General features: G+C 47.8%; 1 protein-coding gene across 4 annotated transcripts in view; it reads left to right on the top strand.

Annotated features, from left to right (window-relative positions):
- Window positions 1-20,313, top strand: part of PSME3 (proteasome activator subunit 3) — a 41,443-nt gene that overhangs the window by 13,815 nt on the left and 7,315 nt on the right. For all 4 annotated transcript variants that reach the window (XM_077252018.1, XM_077252016.1, XM_077252017.1 and 1 more), the window contains 5 exons: window positions 15,792-15,904; window positions 16,035-16,103; window positions 18,546-18,613; window positions 18,739-18,793; window positions 18,919-19,005. In XM_077252018.1, the coding sequence (XP_077108133.1) occupies window positions 15,792-15,904; window positions 16,035-16,103; window positions 18,546-18,613; window positions 18,739-18,793; window positions 18,919-19,005 (392 nt within the window). The remainder of the gene's footprint in view (window positions 1-15,791; window positions 15,905-16,034; window positions 16,104-18,545; window positions 18,614-18,738; window positions 18,794-18,918; window positions 19,006-20,313) is intronic.

The raw sequence follows: 20,313 nt of genomic DNA on the forward strand, positions 1-20,313 counted from the left end.
AAGTACTTTTTTTTCACACAAAATTTCTTTTAGCCTCAATTCTTTCATTTTCACATGGGCAACAGGATAAAATGGATCCTAAAATTTGTTGGGCAATTTCTCCTGAGTACGCCGATACCTCATATGTGGGGGTAAACCACTGTTTGGGTGCACGGCAAGGCTCGGAAGGGGAGGCGTGCCATTTGACTTTTTGAATGGAAAATTAGCTCCAATCGTTAGCGGACACCATGTCGCGTTTGGAGAGCCCCTGTGTGCCTAAACATTGGAGCTCCCCTACAAGTGACCCCATTTTGGAAACTAGACCCCCCAAGGAACTTATCTAGATGCATAGTGAGCACTTATAACCCCCAGGTGCTTCACAGAAGTTTATAACGCAGAGCCGTGAAAATAAAAAATAATTTTTCTTTGCTCAAAAATGATTTTTAGCGCAGAATTTTTTATTTTCCCAAGGGTAATAGCAGAAATTGGACCCCAAATGTTGTTTTCCAGTTTGTCCTGAGTACGATGATACCCCATATGTGGGGGTAAACCACTGTTTGGGTGCACGGCAGGGCTCGGAAGGGAAGGCACGCCATTTGTCTTTTTGAATGGAAAATTAGCTCCAATCATTAGCGGACACCATGTCGCGTTTGGAGAGCCCCTGTGTGCCTAAACATTGGAGCTCCCGCACAAGTGACCCCATTTTGGAAACTAGACCTCCCAAGGAACTAATCTAGATGTGTGGTGAGCACTTTGAACCCCCAAGTGCTTCACAGAAGTTTATAACGCAGAGCCATGAAAATAAAAAATAATTTTTCTTTTCTCAAAAATGATTTTTTAGCCCACAATTTTTTATTTTCCCAAGGGTAACAGGAGAAATTGGACCCCAAAAGTTGTTGTCCAGTTTCTCCTGAGTATGCTGATACCCCATATGTGGGGGTAAACCACTGTTTTGGCACACGTCGGGGTTCGGAAGGGAAGTAGTGACGTTTTGAAATGCAGACTTTGATGGAATGCTCTGCGGGCGTCAGGTTGCGTTTGCAGAGCCCCTGATGTGCCTAAACAGTAGGAACTCCCCACAAGTGACTCCACTTTGGAAACTAGACCCCCAAGGGAACTTATCTAGATGTGTGGTGAGCACTTTGAACCCCCAAGTGCTTCACAAAAGTTTATAACGCAGAGCCGTGAAAATAATAAATGTTTCCTTTCCTCAAAAATATTTTTTAGCCCAGAATTTTTTATTTTTGCAAGAGTAACAGGAGAAATTGGACCCCAAAAGTTGTTGTCCAGTTTCTCCTGAGTACGCTGATACCCCATATGTGGGGGTAAACCACTGTTTGGGCATATGCCGGGGCTCAGAATGGAAGTAGTGACGTTTTGGAATGCAGACTTTGATGGAATGGTCTGCGGGCATCATGTTACGTGTGCAGAGCCCCTGATATGCCTAAACAGTAGAAACCCCCCACAATTGACCCCATTTTGGAAACTAGACCCCCCAAGGAACTTATCTAGATGTGTGATGAGCACGTTCAACCCCCAAGTGTTTCACAGAAGTTTATAACGCAGAGCCGTGAAAATAAAAAATAATTGTTCTTTCCTCAAAAATTATGTTTTAGCAAGTAATTTTTTATTTTTGCAAGGGTAACAGGAGAAATTGGACCCCAACAGTTGTTGCCCAGTTTGTCCTGAGTACGCTGGTACCCCAAATGTGGGGGTAAACCACTGTTTGGGCGCACGTTGGGGCTTGGAAGGGAGGGAGCACCATTTGACTTTTTGAACGCAAGATTGGCTGGAATCAATGGTGGCGCCATGTTGCGTTTGGAGACCCCTGATGTGCCCAAACAGTGGAAACCCCTCAATTCTAACTTCAACACTAACCCCAACACACTCCTAATCCCAACTGTAGCCATAACCCTAATCACAACCCTATCCCCAACACACCCCTAACCACAACCCTAACCGCAACACACCCGTAACCCTAATTCCAACCGTAACCCTAATTCCAACCCTAACCCTAATCCCAACCCTAACCACAACTGTAACCCCAACACACCCCTAACCCTATCCGTAACCCTAACCACAAGCCTAATCTTAACCCTATTTCCAACCCTAGCCCTATTTCCAACCCTAACTCTAATTCCAACCCTAACCCTAAGGCTATGTGCCCACGTTGCGGATTCGTGGGAGATTTTTCCGCACGATTTTTGAAAAATCTGCAGGTAAAAGGCACTGCGTTTTACCTGCAGATTTACAGCAGATTTCCAGTGTTTTTTTGTGCGGATTTCACCTGCGGATTCCTATTGAGTAACAGGTGTAAAACGCTGCGGAATCCGCACAAAGAATTGACATGCTGCGGAAAATACAACGCAGCGTTTCTGCACGGAATTTTCCGCACCATGGGCACAGTGGATTTGGTTTTCCATAGGTGTACATGGTACTGTAAACCTGATGGAAAACTGCTACGAATTCGCAGCGGCCAATCCGCTGCGGATCCGCGGCCAATCCGCTGCGGATCCGCGGCCAATCCGCTGCGGATCCGCGGCCAATCCGCTGCGGATCCGCACCCAAATCCGCACTGTGTGCACATGCCATAACCCTAACCCTAACCCTAACCCTACCCCTAGTTCTAACCCTAACCCTAGTGGAAAACGAAAAAAAAAAAAATATATATATATTTTCTTTATTTTATTATTGTCCCTACCTATGGGGGTGATAAAGGGGGGTTTATTTATTATTTTTTTTATTTTGATCGCTGTGATAGAACCTACCACAGCGATCAAAATGTACTTGTAAGGAATCTGCCGACTGGCAGATTCGGCGGGCGCACTGAGCATGCGCCCGCCATTTTGGAAGATGGCGGCGCCCAGCGAGGAGACGTACGGACACCGGGAGGATCGTAAGTATGAAGGGGTGGTGGGGGGGTGCATCGGAGCACAGGGGGAGTAATCGGACCACAGGGGGGGTGAATCCAAACAAGGAGGGAGCGGACAGGAGGACGGGGGAGCTGGCAGGCGGACGGAGGGGTCCGGACCCCATAACGGAGGACTGGGTGGGCGATCGGTGGGTGTGGGGGGGGGGGTCACTTCAGTATTTCCAGCCATGGCCGATGATATTGCAGCATCGGCCATGGCTGGATTGTAATATTTCACCAGTTTTTTAGGTGAAATATTACAAATCGCTCTGATTGGCAGTTTCACTTTCAACAGCCAATCAGAGCGATCGTAGCCACGGGGGGGTGAAGCCACCCCCCCCTGGGCTGAAGCACCACTCCCCCTGTCTCTGCAGATCGGGTGAGATTGGAGTTAACCCTTTCACCGATCTGCAGGGACGCGATCATTCCATGACGCATACGCTGCGTCATAGGTCGGATTGGCACAGACTTTCATGACGCAGCGTATGCGTCAAAGGTCGGGAAGGGGTTAATGAACGCCCCTTGTACCTGTTCCTCTAGCCCTGAACCTGACCGGTATCTGTAGGGGTGATGTTGACAGCACTGCTCGCTGTCTGTTGTGGAAGTGAGCCTAGCTGCATAACAACTGTTACGAATTGGCAGCATTTTGTAAGGTATGGTACTAATGGTGTCTGCGTCAGGAGCATGCATATTTTAACCCCTTCCCGACCTGTGACACAGCGTATGCGTCATGAAAGTCGGTGCCAATCCGACCTGTGACGCATATGCTGTGTCACAGAATGATCGCGTCCCTGCAGATCGGGTGAAGGGGTTAACTCCTATTTCACCCGATCTGCAGGGAGAGGGGGAGTTGTACTTCAGCCCAGGGGGGGTGGCTTCACCCCCCCGTGGCTACGATCGCTCTGATTGGCAGTTTCACTTTCAACAGCCAATCAGAGCGATTTGTAATATTTCACCTATGAAAATGGTGAAATATTACAATCCAGCCATGGCCGATGCTGCAATAGCATCCGCCATGGCTGGAGACCCCGATCTGTCCCCACCCCACCGATCGCCTCCCCAGTCGTCCTTTTTGCCCCGATCTCCGTTCCGCTCCCCTCCTCCCTCCTGTCGGCTCCCCCGGTCCTCCTGTCCGCTCCCCAGGTGTTCCGGTCCCACCCCCCCATACTTACCTAGCTCCGATGTCCCTCCCGGTGTCCGGCCGTCTGCTTCATGGGCGCCAGCCGGCAGATTCGTTCCTGCACATTTTGATCGCTGTGATAAGTTCTATCACAGCGATCAAAATAAAAAAAAATAGTAAATAAATCACCCCCTTTTTATCGGTCGTCCATGACAGCACTACGGAGAGAGGGGATCCGCCCTTCAGGAACAGGAAACCTACAGATACATAAGGGCGGCACCTCTCCCACGCATCAGTTGGTTTCCTGTTCCTGGAGGACAGGATTCCCTGCAGATACGACTTCGTTTCTCCTATCAATACCCAGGCCGGCTGTCCGACCCAGGTAGCGAGGGGGTCTCCTACCTCGGGCAGTGCGGGTCCCTGGAAGCGCCACGGTGGGTCCGGGTAGGGCTCCACGACAGTGAGCGGTGCAGTGTGGAGCGACGTCCGGAGGAGGTCCATCCCCAGTGGTCAGCAGGTGAGTATGTCCCCCCCCCGGGGTCCGCTCTCCCCCCTGGGCCTCGGTCTTCTCCACTCTGATCCCCGTCGGTGCGGTGCAGCGCGGCGTCCTGTGTGCTCCTTTTGATTCGGGACCGGAGCTGGGGGTCGGACGCCGGCCTCTGCCGCGGTCACCGCTGGGCTGCGGCCGTGGAAGCGGCGGTGGCGTAGCGGGGGGGCGGCTGGATGGTCCGGCGGCACCGTTCCCCAGCTTCCGGGCACGTTTCTGAGCGTTCTGCCCGAAACCGGAAGTGACGCGCAGGGGGCGGGGCCAAAACCGGAAGTCAAACGCCGGCCGGTTTTTTTCTAAAAACGCCGCTGTCCTGCATGCGGCGGGGGCGGGGGGGGAGGCGTTTGGGTGCAGGGGGGGGTGGAGCAGTCACCTGCAAGTCGGGGGGGTGGATTTGGCCACACACCTGCACTGATTCCGGATCCGGGGGAGGGCTATTTATAGCCAAACAGAATGCTGCAGCACTGCTTGTGAGCCCATATGCAGCTATGGATGAGCCGGAAGCTGCCATCGGTCTGCTGGAGCAGGAGCAGGACGGATCCTCGGAGAAGTCCCATGCGAACCCCCAGCTGAAGACCCGCGGACGCAGTAACCAGACCAGTCGCAGATCTAAGCAGAAGGATCTGGACCGACCCCCCAGTAATCCGGTACCTACCGCTACTGCCTGGGTAAGAGATCTTCGTGAATGTACCCTGATGCAGTCTTTTCCTATGTTTATTTCCGTAGGGGGAAAAAAGCGCTGGTAAATCAAAAAACAAGGAGTGCGCGCTATGCGCTTGCCCTTTGCCAGACGCCTACCCTAAGAGACTTCGTCAGTCGTGTGTACGGCAGACGGTAGGAAATAAATTGATGGGAACACTGATAGCGGTAGCGCCAGATAAATTACATAGCCTTTTTCTCCGCTCCCATAGGTGGCGGAAGAGTCTCCTGATTTCACATCAAGCCTTAGGGAGATTATCAGGAAGGAGGTGAAAGATTCCCTGAAATCCCTGTCCCGGGGGGAGTCTTCAAAAAGAAGAAGAGAGCCTAGCGCCTCAGAGTCGGAGTTGTCCGCTGGCCCTAGTAGGGAGAATGAGTCAGACGCCTCTGTCTCCTCAGCGTCCTCTTCGGAAGAGGAGTCTAACCGGTTCTGTTTCCCATTGGACCAAATGGACAAACTTATTAAGTCAGTTAGATCCACCATGGGGGTGGCTGATGAAAGGCCAGAACTCTCTACACAGGACCTAATGTTTGGCGGTCTAGACCCTAAAAAACGTAGGTCTTTTCCGCTCAATGACAAGGTCCAGAACCTCATCAAAAGGGAATGGAAAAAACCGGAGAAGAAAGGCTCTTTTCCACCTGCCTTTAAACGCAGATATCCCTTTGAGGACCCCATGGTGAATACATGGGATAAGGCGCCGAAATTGGACGCAGCGGTGTCTAAGGCGTCTAAAAAATCATCTATCCCCTTCGACGACATGGCTTCCCTAAAGGACCCTCTCGATAAGAAGGCTGACTCATTCCTTAAAGGGACATGGGAGATGTCGGCGGGTGCCCTGAGACCTGCTGTAGCGGCGACATGTGCAGCCAGATCGATGATGGTCTGGCTGGATCAGCTAGGGTCTAAGTTGGAAGGCGGTGTTTCCAGAGACTCTATGTTGAAATTCCTGCCAACAATTCAGAATGCCGCTGCCTTTCTCGCGGACGCATCTGCGGATTCGGCAAGAATGGCGGCTAGGGCGGCCGGACTATCAAACGCAGCACGCAGGGCCCTATGGCTGAAATGTTGGCCAGGTGACCTTCAATCCAGATCCCGTCTGTGCTCTATCCCATGCGAAGGGGAATACCTGTTTGGTCCAGTCCTAGACGAACTGCTGGAGAAAGCTGGAGACGAGAAGAAAAAGTTTCCCAATCTACCAGCTACCTCTTACAGGCGTCCCTTCACAGGGAAAAGATTCTTTCGGAGGAGACCAGCCAGAGACCAGAGCAGATGGGATGAGAAAAAGAAGAAAGGTACTGGATTTATGTTTGGAGGTGGAGGACGTCAGGAGCCATCCCGTGAGGTCAAAAAACCACCCCATGACTAGTCGCCCCGGTGGGAGGTAGACTATCTGCCTTCTACCCGGCCTGGTCCAAAATCTCCAGTAGTGATTGGATTTTGGGGTTAATAGCTACGGGTCTGCGGCTAGAGTTCTCCTCCATCCCTCAGAACTTCTTCAGAGTTACCCCACTCAGGTCCTCTCCAGCAGAACAGGCGGCCCTGGAAGCAGAAGTTCACGACCTGCTCAGTAAGAATGTCCTGTCAGAGGTTCCGGAAGGAGAACAGGGTAGAGGATTCTACTCTCCTCTATTTCTAATAAGTAAACCTGATGGCTCCTTCAGAACAATTATTAACCTTAGGGCTCTTAATAATTTCCTGACCGTCCAATCATTTAAGATGGAAACTATTAACACCGCAATAAAGCTGCTGTTTAAAAACTGCTTTATGGTAGTATTGGATTTGAAGGACGCCTATTACCATATCCCCATTTATGCAGGTCACCAACGATACCTGAGGGTGGCGGTAAGGTTGGATGGGGTAATCAGACACTTCCAGTATAGGGCCCTCCCCTTTGGTATATCGGTCGCCCCTCGAGTGTTTACCAAAGTTATGGCGGAGGTTATGGCTCACTTGCATGAGTCCAACATTCTAATAATCCCCTACCTGGACGATCTCCTTATCGTAGGTAAAACGGCGGATCACTGTCTGGAACAGTTACATAAAGTGATGTCTGCTCTGGAGCGTCTGGGGTGGATGCTAAATGTCAAAAAATCACGCTTACAGCCCATGACGGTGCAGCGATTTTTAGGCCTGACCCTGGATTCCCAGGTTCAGGAATGCCGTTTGCCTCAAGAGAAAATTGATCGCCTGCACCTTCAGGTGCTGAATGCCTCTAAAAACCCCACCATGTCCCTTAGAAGAGCCATGTCTCTGTTGGGCTCTCTCTCGTCCTGTATTCCAGCGGTCCGATGGGCCCAGTATCATACGAGGATACTTCAGGGCGAGGTGCTGTTACAACAAAAAAGGTTGGGGGGATGTCTGGAGAGCCTGATGACCCTATCCCAAGACGCTATTATATCCCTCGGATGGTGGCTAGTCCAAGAGAACCTGTCCACAGGGGTCCCCTGGGAATATAATGTAACTCGTATAGTCACCTCGGACGCTAGCCCTTCTGGATGGGGGGCTCACATGGGGGATACATTGATCCAGGGGCTTTGGGATCAGGATCAGATAGAAATGTCTTCCAACCTAAAGGAGTTAACGGCTGTGGAACAGGCAGTTAAATCACTCCTTGTCTATCTACAGGGCCACCACGTGCGGGTATTCTCGGACAATCGGGTCGCCGTGGCATACATAAATCACCAAGGCGGGACTCGTTCCAAATCCCTAATGTGCGTAGCAGATCGTCTATTCCATCTAGCAGAGCAACATCTTCTCTCATTGACGGCTCTTCACATAAGAGGGGCAGAAAACACTACAGCGGATTTCTTAAGCCGCAACACATTGAGGCAGGGGGAGTGGTCCCTGAACGACTCCATCTTCAACCTCATCGTGGAAAGATGGGGTCAACCAGAAATAGACCTGTTTGCCACAAAAGAAAACAGGAAAGTGGCACAATTCTGCTCTCTCAACCCCAGAGAAAATCCTCTGTCAGTAGACGCCCTCCTCATAGACTGGAACTTCAGGCTAGCCTACGCCTTTCCTCCCCTGTCTCTACTTCCTCTGGTGGTGAGGAAAATCAGGAAGGACAAAGCCACAGTGATAATAATTGCCCCCTTCTGGCCCAGAAGGACGTGGTTTCCATGCCTGAGGGCTATGTCGATATCCGACCCATGGGTCTTGCCAGACATCCCGGATCTCCTGTCCCAGGGCCCAGTCTACCATCCTCGGGCGGTTGGCCTTCATCTGACGGCGTGGATTTTGAGCGGGCGCTGTTAAAGGATAGGGGGTTCTCTCCGGGCCTCATTAACACTCTACTGAAGAGCAGAAAAATAATCACCACAAAGATTTATGTTAGGATCTGGAAGAGGTTCCTTCAAAACTCGGGGGTAATAGCTGGTCAGTCAATACCAATAGACCAGATTTTAGAATTCTTACAGAAAGGGTTAGATATGGGGTTATCCCCAAATACACTTAAAGTGCAGGTATCAGCCTTAGGGGCCCTCTTTGGCTGCAACATTGCTGAGAATCACTGGGTCAGCAGATTCATCAGAGCGACAAAACGGTCCAGGCCAATGGTGAAGAATAGGGTCATGCCATGGGACCTGAACCTAGTCCTCTCAGCCATGACAGAGGCCCCATTTGAGCCAATTGCATCAGCCTCTATTAAAAATGTATCACTTAAAGTAGCCTTCCTGGTGGCCCTAACATCGGCGCGTAGGATAGGCGACATCCAAGCATTATCCAGGGTTCCCCCTTACATGCAGCTTAGGGATGATAGAGTGATACTATCCCCTGATCCAGCATATCTTCCTAAAGTAGTGTCCAGGTTCCACAGAACACAGGAAATAGTTCTTCCATCCTTCCTCCCCAATCCTACTAACGATAAGGAAAGGAAGCTACACACTTTAGATGTAAAAAGATGTATCCTGGAATATCTGGCAGTAACTGATCCCTGGAAGATAGATAACGCCCTATTCGTGTCCTATCAGGGTAGTAGGAAGGGTCACAGGGCATCAAAATCTACTTTAGCTAGATGGATCAGGGAGGCTATCTCGCTGGCATACATCTCAAAGGTCAAGCCGGCGCCTGAAGGTCTGAAAGCACATTCCACTAGAGCTATGGCGGCTTCGTGGGCGGAAAGATTGGAGGTGTCGATCGACCAAATTTGTAAGGCTGCTACTTGGTCTTCTCCACACACATTCTATAACCATTATAGATTGAACTTGGGTGCCTCTTCTGACCTTTCGTTTGGTGTAAGGGTGCTGCAAGCTGTAGTCCCTCCCTAGTTAGTTACTCTCTGTAATTCTCTCCGTAGTGCTGTCATGGACGACCGATAAAGTCTTAGTTACTCACCGGTTAACGGTGTTTTTCGGAGTCCATGACAGCACCTGTACATACCCTCCCGTCTTCTTAAGTTCTGGGTGTACACCTCTTCCTTTATTTATATAATTCACGGGTAGTGAATAGTTAGTTATTTGTATCATTGTTTATTATGTATGCTATTAACCTTGGTGGTCCTCTTGTGCTCTGTAAACCAACTGATGCGTGGGAGAGGTGCCGCCCTTATGTATCTGTAGGTTTCCTGTTCCTGAAGGGCGGATCCCCTCTCTCCGTAGTGCTGTCATGGACTCCGAAAAACACCGTTAACCGGTGAGTAACTAAGACTATCACCCCCATAGGTAGGGACAATAATAAAATACAGAAAATATAATTATTTTTGTTTTTCCATTAGGGGTAGGGGTAGGGTTAGGGGTAGGGTTAGGGGTAGGGGTAGGGTTAGGGGTAGGGGTAGGGGTAGGGTTAGGGGTAGGGTTAGGGGTAGGGTTAGGGGTAGGGTTAGGGGTAGGGGTAGGGTTAGGGGTAGGGGTAGGGTTGCACTTAGGGTTGCACTTAGGGTTGCACTTAGGGTTGCACTTAGGGCTAGGGTTGCACTTGGGGTTGCACTTAGGGCTAGGGTTGCACTTGGGGTTGCACTTGGGGTTGCACTTAGGGCTAGGGTTGCACTTAGGGTTGCACTTAGGGCTAGGGTTGCACTTAGGGTTGCACTTGGGGTTGCACTTGGGGTTGCACTTAGGGTTGCACTTAGGGCTAGGGTTGCACTTGGGGTTGCACTTGGGGTTGCACTTGGGGTTGCACTTGGGGTTGCACTTAGGGCTAGGGTTGCACTTAGGGCTAGGGTTGCACTTAGGGTTGCACTTGGGGTTGCACTTAGGGCTAGGGTTGCACTTGGGGTTGCACTTGGGGTTGCACTTGGGGTTGCACTTGGGGTTGCACTTAGGGCTAGGGTTGCACTTAGGGTTGCACTTAGGGCTAGGGTTGCACTTAGGGTTGCACTTGGGGTTGCACTTGGGGTTGCACTTGGGGTTGCACTTAGGGTTGCACTTAGGGTTGCACTTAGGGCTAGGGTTGCACTTGGGGTTGCACTTGGGGTTGCACTTGGGGTTGCACTTAGGGTTGCACTTAGGGTTGCACTTAGGGCTAGGGTTGCACTTGGGGTTGCACTTAGGGTTGCACTTAGGGTTGCACTTAGGGCTAGGGTTGCACTTGGGGTTGCACTTGGGGTTGCACTTAGGGCTAGGGTTGCACTTAGGGTTGCACTTAGGGCTAGGGTTGCACTTGGGGTTGCACTTGGGGTTGCACTTAGGGCTAGGGTTGCACTTGGGGTTGCACTTGGGGTTGCACTTAGGGCTAGGGTTGCACTTAGGGTTGCACTTAGGGCTAGGGTTGCACTTGGGGTTGCACTTAGGGCTAGGGTTGCACTTAGGGTTGCACTTGGGGCTAGGGTTGCACTTAGGGTTGCACTTAGGGTTGCACTTAGGGTTGCACTTAGGGTTGCACTTGGGGTTGCACTTGGGGTTGCACTTAGGGTTGCACTTAGGGCTAGGGTTGCACTTGGGGTTGCACTTGGGGTTGCACTTGGGGTTGCACTTAGGGCTAGGGTTGCACTTAGGGCTAGGGTTGCACTTAGGGCTAGGGTTGCACTTGGGGTTGCACTTGGGGTTGCACTTAGGGCTAGGGTTGCACTTAGGGTTGCACTTAGGGTTGCACTTAGGGCTAGGGTTGCACTTGGGGTTGCACTTAGGGTTGCACTTAGGGTTGCACTTAGGGCTAGGGTTGCACTTAGGGTTGCACTTAGGGCTAGGGTTGCACTTAGGGTTGCACTTGGGGTTGCACTTAGGGTTGCACTTAGGGCTGGGGTTGCACTTGGGGTTGCACTTAGGGTTGCACTTAGGGCTAGGGTTGCACTTAGGGTTGCACTTAGGGCTAGGGTTGCACTTGGGGTTGCACTTGGGGTTGCACTTAGGGCTAGGGTTGCACTTAGGGTTGCACTTAGGGCTAGGGTTGCACTTGGGGTTGCACTTGGGGTTGCACTTAGGGCTAGGGTTGCACTTAGGGCTAGGGTTGCACTTGGGGTTGCACTTGGGGTTGCACTTGGGGCTAGGGTTGCACTTGGGGTTGCACTTGGGGTTGCACTTGGGGTTGCACTTAGGGCTAGGGTTGCACTTAGGGCTAGGGTTGCACTTAGGGGTGCACTTAGGGCTAGGGGTGCACTTAGGGTTGCACTTAGGGCTAGGGTTGCACTTAGGGCTAGGGTTGCACTTAGGGCTAGGGTTGCACTTAGGGCTAGGGTTGCACTTAGGGCTAGAATTAGGGTTAGGGTTGGAATTAGGGTTAGAATTAGGCTATGTGCACACGGTGCGGATTTGGCTGCGGATCCGCAGCGGATTGGTCACTGCGGATTCGTATCAGTTTTCCATCACGTTTACAGTACCACGTAAACCTATGGAAAACCAAATCCGCTGTGCCCATGGTGCGGAAAATACAGCGCGGAAACGCTGCGTTGTATTTTCCGCAGCATGTCAATTCTTTGTGCAATTCTGCAGCGTTTTACACCTGCTCCATAATAGGAATCCGCAAGTGAAATCCACACAAAAAACACTGGAAATCCGCGGTAAATCCGCAGCTAAAGCGCAGTGCGTTTTACCTGCAGATTTTTCAAAAACTGCGGAAAAATCCACACAAATCCGCAACGTGAGCACATAGCCTTAGGGTTGGAATTAGGGGTAAGACTAGGGTTAGGGGTGTGTTGGGGTTACGGTTGTGGTTAGGGTTGGGATTAGAGTTAGGGGTGTGTTGGGGTTAGTGTTGGAGTTAGAATTGAGGGGTTTCCACTTTTTAGGCACATCAGGGGGTCTCCAAACGCGCCACGGCGCCACCATTGATTCCAGCCAATCTTGCGTTGAAAAAGTAAAATGGTGCTCTCTCCCTTCCGAGCCCCGACGTGTGCCCAAACAGTGCTTTACCCCCACATATGGGGTACCAGCGTACTCAGGAGAAACTGATCAACAACTTTTGGGGTCCAATTTCTCCTGTAACCCTTGGGAAAATAAAAAATTGCGGGCTAAAAAATTATTTTTGAGGAAAGAAAAATGATTTTTTATTTTCACGGCTCTGCGTTATAAACTTCTGTGAAGCACTTGGGGGTTCAAAGTGCTCACCACACATCTAGATAAGTTCCCTTGGGGGTTTAGTTTCCAAAATGGGGTCACTTGTGGGGGGTTTCTACTGTTTAGGCACATCAGGGGCTCTGCAAACGCAACGTGATGCCCGCAGAGCATTCCATCAAAGTCTGCATTTCAAAACATCACTACTTCACTTCCAAGCCCTGGCATGTGCCCAAACAGTGGTTTACCCCCACATATGGGGTATCAGCATACTCAGGAGAAACTGGACAACAACTCTTGGGGTCAAATTTCTCCTGTTACCCTTGGGAAAATAAAAAAATCAGGGCTAAAAAAAATTTTTTGAGGAAAGAAAACGTATTTATTATTTTCACGGCTCTGCGTTATAAACTTCTGTGAAGCACTTAGGGGTTCAAAGTGCTCACCACACATCTAGATAAGTTCATTTGGGGGTCTAGTTTCCAAAATGGGGTCACTTGTGGGGGGTTTCTACTGTTTAGGCACATCAGGGGCTCTGCAAACGCAACGTGACGCCCGCAGAGCATTCCATCAAAGTCTGCATTTCAAAACGTCACTACTTCCCTTCCGAACCCCGACGTGTGCCCAAACAGTGGTTTACCCCCACATATGGGGTATCAGCGTACTCAGGAGAAACTGGACAACAACTATTGGGGTCAAATTTCCCCTGTTACCCTTGGGAAAATAAAAAATTCAGGGCTAAAAAAAATTTTTTGAGAAAAGAAAAATTATTTTTTATTTTCATGGCTCTGCGTTATAAACTTCTGTGAAGCACTTGGGGGTTCAAAGTGCTCACCACACATATAGATTAGTTCCTTGGGAGGTCTAGTTTCCAAAATGGGGTCACTTATGGGGAAGCTCCAATGTTTAGGCACACAGGGGCTCTCCAAACGCGACATGGTGTCCGCTAATGATTGGAGCTAATTTTCCATTCAAAAAGACAAATGGCGTGCCTTCCCTACCAAGCCCTGCCGTGCACCCAAACAGTGGTTTACCCCCACATATGGGGTATCATCGTACTCAGGACAAACTGGACAACAACATTTGGGGTCCAATTTCTCCTGTTACCCTTGGGAAAATAAAAAATTCTGGGCTAAAAATCATTTTTGAGGAAAGAAAAATTATTTTTTATTTTCACGGCTCTGCGTTATAAACTTCTGTGAAGCACTTGTTGGTTTAAAGTGCTTACTATGCATCTAGATAAGTTCCTTGGGGGGTCTAGTTTCCAAAATGGGGTCACTTGTGGGGGAGCTCCAATGTTTAGGCACACAGGGGCTCTCCAAACGCGACATGGTGTCCGCTAACGATTGGAGCTACTTTTCCATTCAAAAAGTCAAATGGCGCACCTTCCCTTCCGAGCCTTGCCATGCGCCCAAACAGTGGTTTACGCCCACATATGAGGTATCGGCGTACTCAGGAGAAATTGCCCAACAAATTTTAGGATCCATTTTATCCTGTCGCCCATGTGAAAATTAAAAAATTGAGGCTAAAAGAATTTTTTTGTGAAAAAAAAGTACTTTTTCATTTTTACGGATCAATTTGTGAAGCACCTGAGGGTTTAAAGTGCTCACTATGCATCTAGATAAGTTCCTTGGGGCGTCTAGTTTCCAAAATGGGGTCACTTGTGGGGGAGCTCCAATGTTTAGGCACACGGGGGCTCTCCAAACGCGACATGGTGTCCGCTAAAGATTGGAGCCAATTTTTCATTCAAAAAGTCAAATGGCGCTCCTTCCCTTCCGAGTTCTGCCGTGCGCCCAAACAGTGGTTTACCCCCACATATGAGGTATCAGCGTACTCAGAACAAATTGGACAACAACTTTCGTGGTCCAGTTTCTCCTTTTACCCTTGGGAAAATAAAAAAATTGTTGCTAAAAGATCATTTTTGTGACTAAAAAGTTAAATGTTCATTTTTTCCTTCCATGTTGCTTCTGCTGCTGTGAAACACCTGAAGGGTTAATAAACTTCTTGAATGTGGTTTTGAGCACCTTGAGGGGTGCAGTTTTTAGAATGGTGTCAATTTTGGGTATTTTCAGCCATATAGAACCCTCAAATTGACTTCAAATGTGAGGTTGTCCCTAAAAAAAATGGTTTTGTAAATTTTGTTGTAAAAATGAGAAATCACTGGTCAAATTTTAACCCTTATAACTTCCTAGCAAAAAAAAATGTTGTTTCCAAAATTGTGCTGATGTAAAGTAGACATGTGGGAAATGTTATTTATTAACTATTTTGTGTCACATAACTCTCTGGTTTAACAGAATAAAAATTCAAAATGTGAAAATTGCGAAATTTTCAAAATTTTCGCCAAGTTTCCATTTTTTTCACAAATAAACGCAGAAATTATCGACCTAAATTTACCACTAACATGAAGCCCAATATGTCACGAAAACACAGTCTCAGAATCGCTAGGATCCGTTGAAGCGTTCCCGAGTTATTACCTCATAAAGGGACACTGGTCAGAATTGCAAAAAACGGCAAGGTCATTAAGGCCAAAATAGGCTGGGTCATGAAGGGGTTAAAGAATTTCTTGGTTCTCCAGAATTGTTTTGCAGTAAATCCTTGCTTTGTTTATTTTTTTGGCCGCAGTTTTCATGAATTCGTTAGTTAGCTATTACTGTGCAGGAGGAGCTGAGGGGAGCTCTCCATTATGTGTGCCAGCTCAGTAACCCATGATATTCATGAGCCTTGGCGCCACAAATGGACAGCTTTGCTCACAGGATAGAGAAGCTGTGAATTAGCGTTTGGTTGGCGAAGGAACGACAGCTCGTGAATACAAGTACTTCAGCACCAGAATCATGGTCTCTAATGTTTAGCGGCCCCATGCAATGGTAAATGGTTGACAGAGGGTCCCACTTTTGAAATCTCCAGTCATTAGCTGTTGTAGAGGGAAGTCGATATGACTGACAAGCTGCATAAGTGGAAATATTACATGGTGAGTCTATCAATGGCCTAGAAATGCACAGAATGCTCCAATGTTTTCTCCGTCATGGCAGGAGTGGTGACTTCTAACTGTGATTAGTGAATAATTGGTTTATAGTAAATTACATTTTGGAAATATGGTTTTCCTTCTGTAGGTACCAAAGTATTTGTGATGCCCAATGGGATGCTGAAGAGTAATGCCCCCCTTGTTGAGATCATTGAAAGAGTAAAACCCGAGATAAGGTTACTCATAGAGAAATGCAACACGGTGAGTGTTTTCTATATTGTCGTTCTCATCAACTCGCTTTTGATATGTCTGAGGTGCAGGTTATTAGCAGTACATCTGTTTTTCTATTTTTGGGGGGGCCAGTTCCTAATGCTTCCTCTTTTTCAATTAGGTAAAAATGTGGGTTCAACTGTTAATTCCGAGGATAGAAGATGGAAACAATTTTGGAGTGTCAATACAGGTGATACTCGATTGTCTTATTATATTGTGTTTTGTAAATGTTTGTTTGTTTTTTTTTGTTTTTTTTTACTATTTATTTTTTTGTAAGTACCTTTATCATTTAACTGAGAAATATAGGTATTTTCTTTGTCCCGGAAGCAAAGTTATGTCTCTCTCTTCTCCCAGTCTTGTGTCTAACTGTAAAAATTGACTGCAGAAAAAAAGGTTGTTAAAGGGAAGTCGGTCAGGATACTTTTATAAATGAAGCTAGTGGTACAGCTGCTTTGATTATAGAGCAACAATACATATGATGCCCTTATTGTAGTGCTTTGTTTGACCATAACTAAAGAATAAAGCTGTTGAGCCACTTGTAAATTGTCCTGGATGTATATTGGTGCCTTGCTGGTGACCCCCACCTTAAACTGGTTGTCCACAGGAAACAAGTTATCACTAGAGATGAGTGAATAACTTCGGCTCCCTCGTTATCCGAATAGCTATAGTGCTTCCTGGAGCGCTCCTGATAATCAGATGGTTGGCTCCGCAGCTGCATGTGTCGCGGCTGTGTGACAGTCACAAAACACAGGCTCTCCATGCATGTGACCGTCACACAGCCGTGACACATGCAGCTGCGGAGCCAACCACCTGATTATCAGGAGCGCTCCAGGAAGCCGGGTTCCTGATGCAGCTATTCGGATGAGGAGTTATCTGAAGCTATTCGCTCATCCCTAGTTATAACCTGTCTGCAGGATGGACGATAACTTGCTCACAATTGAGTGTCTCACTGCCACTTACAAAATGGTGCGGCAGGTTGGACGCACAACAACCTCTCCATTCGTTCTCTATGGGGCTGCTGAGTGCAGTAGGTGAGGATACGCTCTGCCGCTACTTTCTAAAGAAGATTAGTTCCTTGTTCTGCTGATCAGTGCCGGTCCCAGCTGTCGGATCCCAACTGATCAACATTAAGAAGTTTGTCTGGTGAAAAAACAAACTTGTTGATGTACTCTAATTTGGCATAAGAAAAACATTTTGAAAGGAAGGGCGCCAAAAGCACCTTTTTTAGCCTCAAATAGTTGATCATCTTGGAATATCGCTTTGAATATAATCATAGCTGACTGGCTTAGAATCTGAACCCTCTTAGTGGCCACCAATAACTTAAAACTGACCGAAGTATAAGAGAATGGCATCCGCCGAGGGTGACCATGCAGCAGCGGTCAGCTGTACACGATCACACTGCATCAGTCATGATAGGTGTTAGCATTGACCATGGCCTTTAAAGGGACTCTGTCACCTGAATTTGGAGGGAACAATCTTCAGCCATAGGGGCGGGGTTTTCAGGTGTTTGATTCACCCTTTCCTTACCCGCTGGCTGCAAGCTGGCTGCAATATTGGATTGAAGTTCATTCTCTGTCCTCCATAGTACTGTACATGCCTGCGTAAGGCAAGATTGCCTTGTGCAGGCATGTACTACGGAGGACAGAGAATGAACTTCAATCCAATATTGCAGCCAGCGGGTAAGGAAAGGGTGAATCAAACACCCGAAAACCCCGCCCCTATGGCTGAAGATTGTTCCCTCCAAATTCAGGTGACAGAGTCCCTTTAAGTCAAGTGCCGTAGTCGCTATTGACAGCAGCATCTAAAAGGGTTCGTGTAGGGGGCTCCCTGTTTAACCCCCATCAGCATCCTAAGATCATTATTGTTTGGTACTGATGGTTGTCATGGCAATTCACGGCCAGATAACAGCCTCAAGGTCCCCTGGCTATAGCGGCCTGGTTAGAAGTTAGCGACATTTAGGTGGTAAAAATGTTTTGTTAATAATATTGAGTGGTATGACTATCTGGATTAAAGGGATAATTTTTCAAAGTTTGCAAATGTCTACTTTTTAGAAACGTGTCAAATTTCTTATGCTTTGCGCTTATTTACAAAAATATCAACCTAACCTTACCATGATCATAAAATATAATCTCAATATCACTGGAATATATTAAAACATTCCAGAGTGATTAGCACACAGTGACACTAGTCATAGTTGAAAAGTTGTTTGTTCACTAGTGAGTTAAAATGAACTTGTCCGGATCCATTGCCATAAGTGCTAAATGCTTCAGGTATTGCCCCTGAAGGGTCTGCTGTAGCCTCATGTTTTCTGCATGTGTGTTAGGTATCCTCTAGTCTCGGATGACACCTTTTGGGGGGCTTTTTGTTGTTTACTTGAAAGGGTTAATACTACAGCAGCACTGCATGCGGGACCTCTGAACCCAGGATTAACACTGGCTAAAGACATTAGTAGGTAGCTGTTCCTCATACTACAGAGGTGTTAGAATGACTCTTGTCATATCTATTTATATGGTCTCTGGAAGCAAGCAGGACCCTCCTGCCAGACCTAGTATGTGTACGTCCATGGCCCCCTGCCTCGTTTCCTGCTGTCGCGTTTCATGACGCTTGCATTTCCTTTGTTTCCTCCATTTAGGAAGAGACTGTAGCAGAGTTGCGGACAGTGGAGAGTGAAGCGGCATCTTACTTAGATCAGATCTCCAGGTGAGGGCCATTCTCCTAGTGTTCTCCAGAGGTACTGCTCAGCGCTAGCTAATCCTGGGGACACAACCTCCTCTCTCCATGATGGGACAATACTTATAAGCGTTTTCATGTGCTCATGTTTTCAGATACTACATTACCCGGGCAAAGTTGGTTTCTAAAATAGCAAAGTATCCTCATGTGGTAAGTAGTACCGTACACGTGCCCCTTGTTACACACAGTCGTCTTGCAAGTGCTCAAGTCCTGTGCTATCACTCCATAACATAATGTATGTTTCCTTTTTGCCTTGTTTTTTTTTTTTTCTCCAGGAAGACTATCGGCGTACAGTGACAGAAATAGATGAAAAGGAATACATTAGTTTGCGGCTAATTATATCCGAGCTGAGGAACCAATATGTAAGTACAGTTCCTCCATCCTTGTGAATACTGGGGTTTGGCTGTGCATACTTAGGTTAGAGGGGTCATGCAGCTCTTCTCACTTGTGCATCGGCTGGTAATGTGTGCCCATCGGGTGCTTGCCCACATGGCAGGTGTCCTGCACATGTCCTATTAAAGGGAAAGTGTCCTTAACAAAGATTAAATCAGGTTTTTCTGTTACATGCCATATTTTATTTTTATTTCTTTAACTTTCCATTTTGCTTGCTGTATATGTGAAACAAAAATCTGAAACCTTGCTATTTTTATACCCTCCATTAGGCCTGATCTTAGGCTCATGTTTTCTGTTCTCCTCAGCATCCACATGGGCGGAAGCAACAGTGCAGTGGGTCTGCCTCATTGAGTTATACACAAGCCTCTTCTGGGCTTACTCTGCCCTGAGCAACTATTACTGCGAAGGGAGGGGGAGGAGGTGAACTGTGACATCATGCATTGTGCATACTGGATCCTCTGCTACCTATTGTACATTGAAACGTCACCTTTCATTGTATTCATGTCTGTGATGATGAGCCTGCTAAACGGGGTCTGTGCAGAACAAGTAGGAGTCTAATAAAAGGCTTGGTGGCCAATGTGAATAAAAAACAACACACACTTTACGGTAAAAACCTCATCTAAGCAAAATGCAATTTTCTAATGACACTAGACCTTGGAAATCAAGGCCCAGAGTCTGGAGGAAGAGTGGAGAGACAGATAATCCAAGCTGCTTGAGGTCTAGTGTGAAGTTTCCATAATCAGTGATTGTTTGGGGAGCCATGTCATCTGCTGGTGTAGGTCCACTGTGTTTTATCAAGACCAAAGTCAGCACAGCTGTCTACCAGGAAATATTAGAGCACTTCATGCTTCCCTCTGCCGACAAGCTTTTTGGAGATGCAAATTTCATTCATCAGGACTTCATTCATCAGGACAAGTGTGACTTGTCCACACTGCCAAAAGTTCCAATACCTGGTTTAAAAACAGTATCATTGTGCTTGATTGGCCAGCAAACTCGCCTGACCTTAACCCCATAGAGAATCTATTGTCAAGAGGAAGATGACACACCAGACCCCACAATTCAGATGAGCTGAAGGCTACTATCAAAGCAATCTGGTCTTCCATAACACCCCAGCAGTGCCACAGGCTGATCGCCTCCATGCCACGCCGCATTGATTCAGTAATTGATGCCAAAGGAGCCCCAAACAAGTATTGAGTACATTTACTGAACATACATTTCAGGAGACCAACATTTCAGATTTTAAAATCATTTTTTCAAGCTGGTGTTATAAAGTATTC

This window comes from Ranitomeya variabilis, chromosome 4, assembly GCF_051348905.1.
Source record: "Ranitomeya variabilis isolate aRanVar5 chromosome 4, aRanVar5.hap1, whole genome shotgun sequence".
NCBI classification, from domain to species: domain Eukaryota; kingdom Metazoa; phylum Chordata; class Amphibia; order Anura; family Dendrobatidae; genus Ranitomeya; species Ranitomeya variabilis.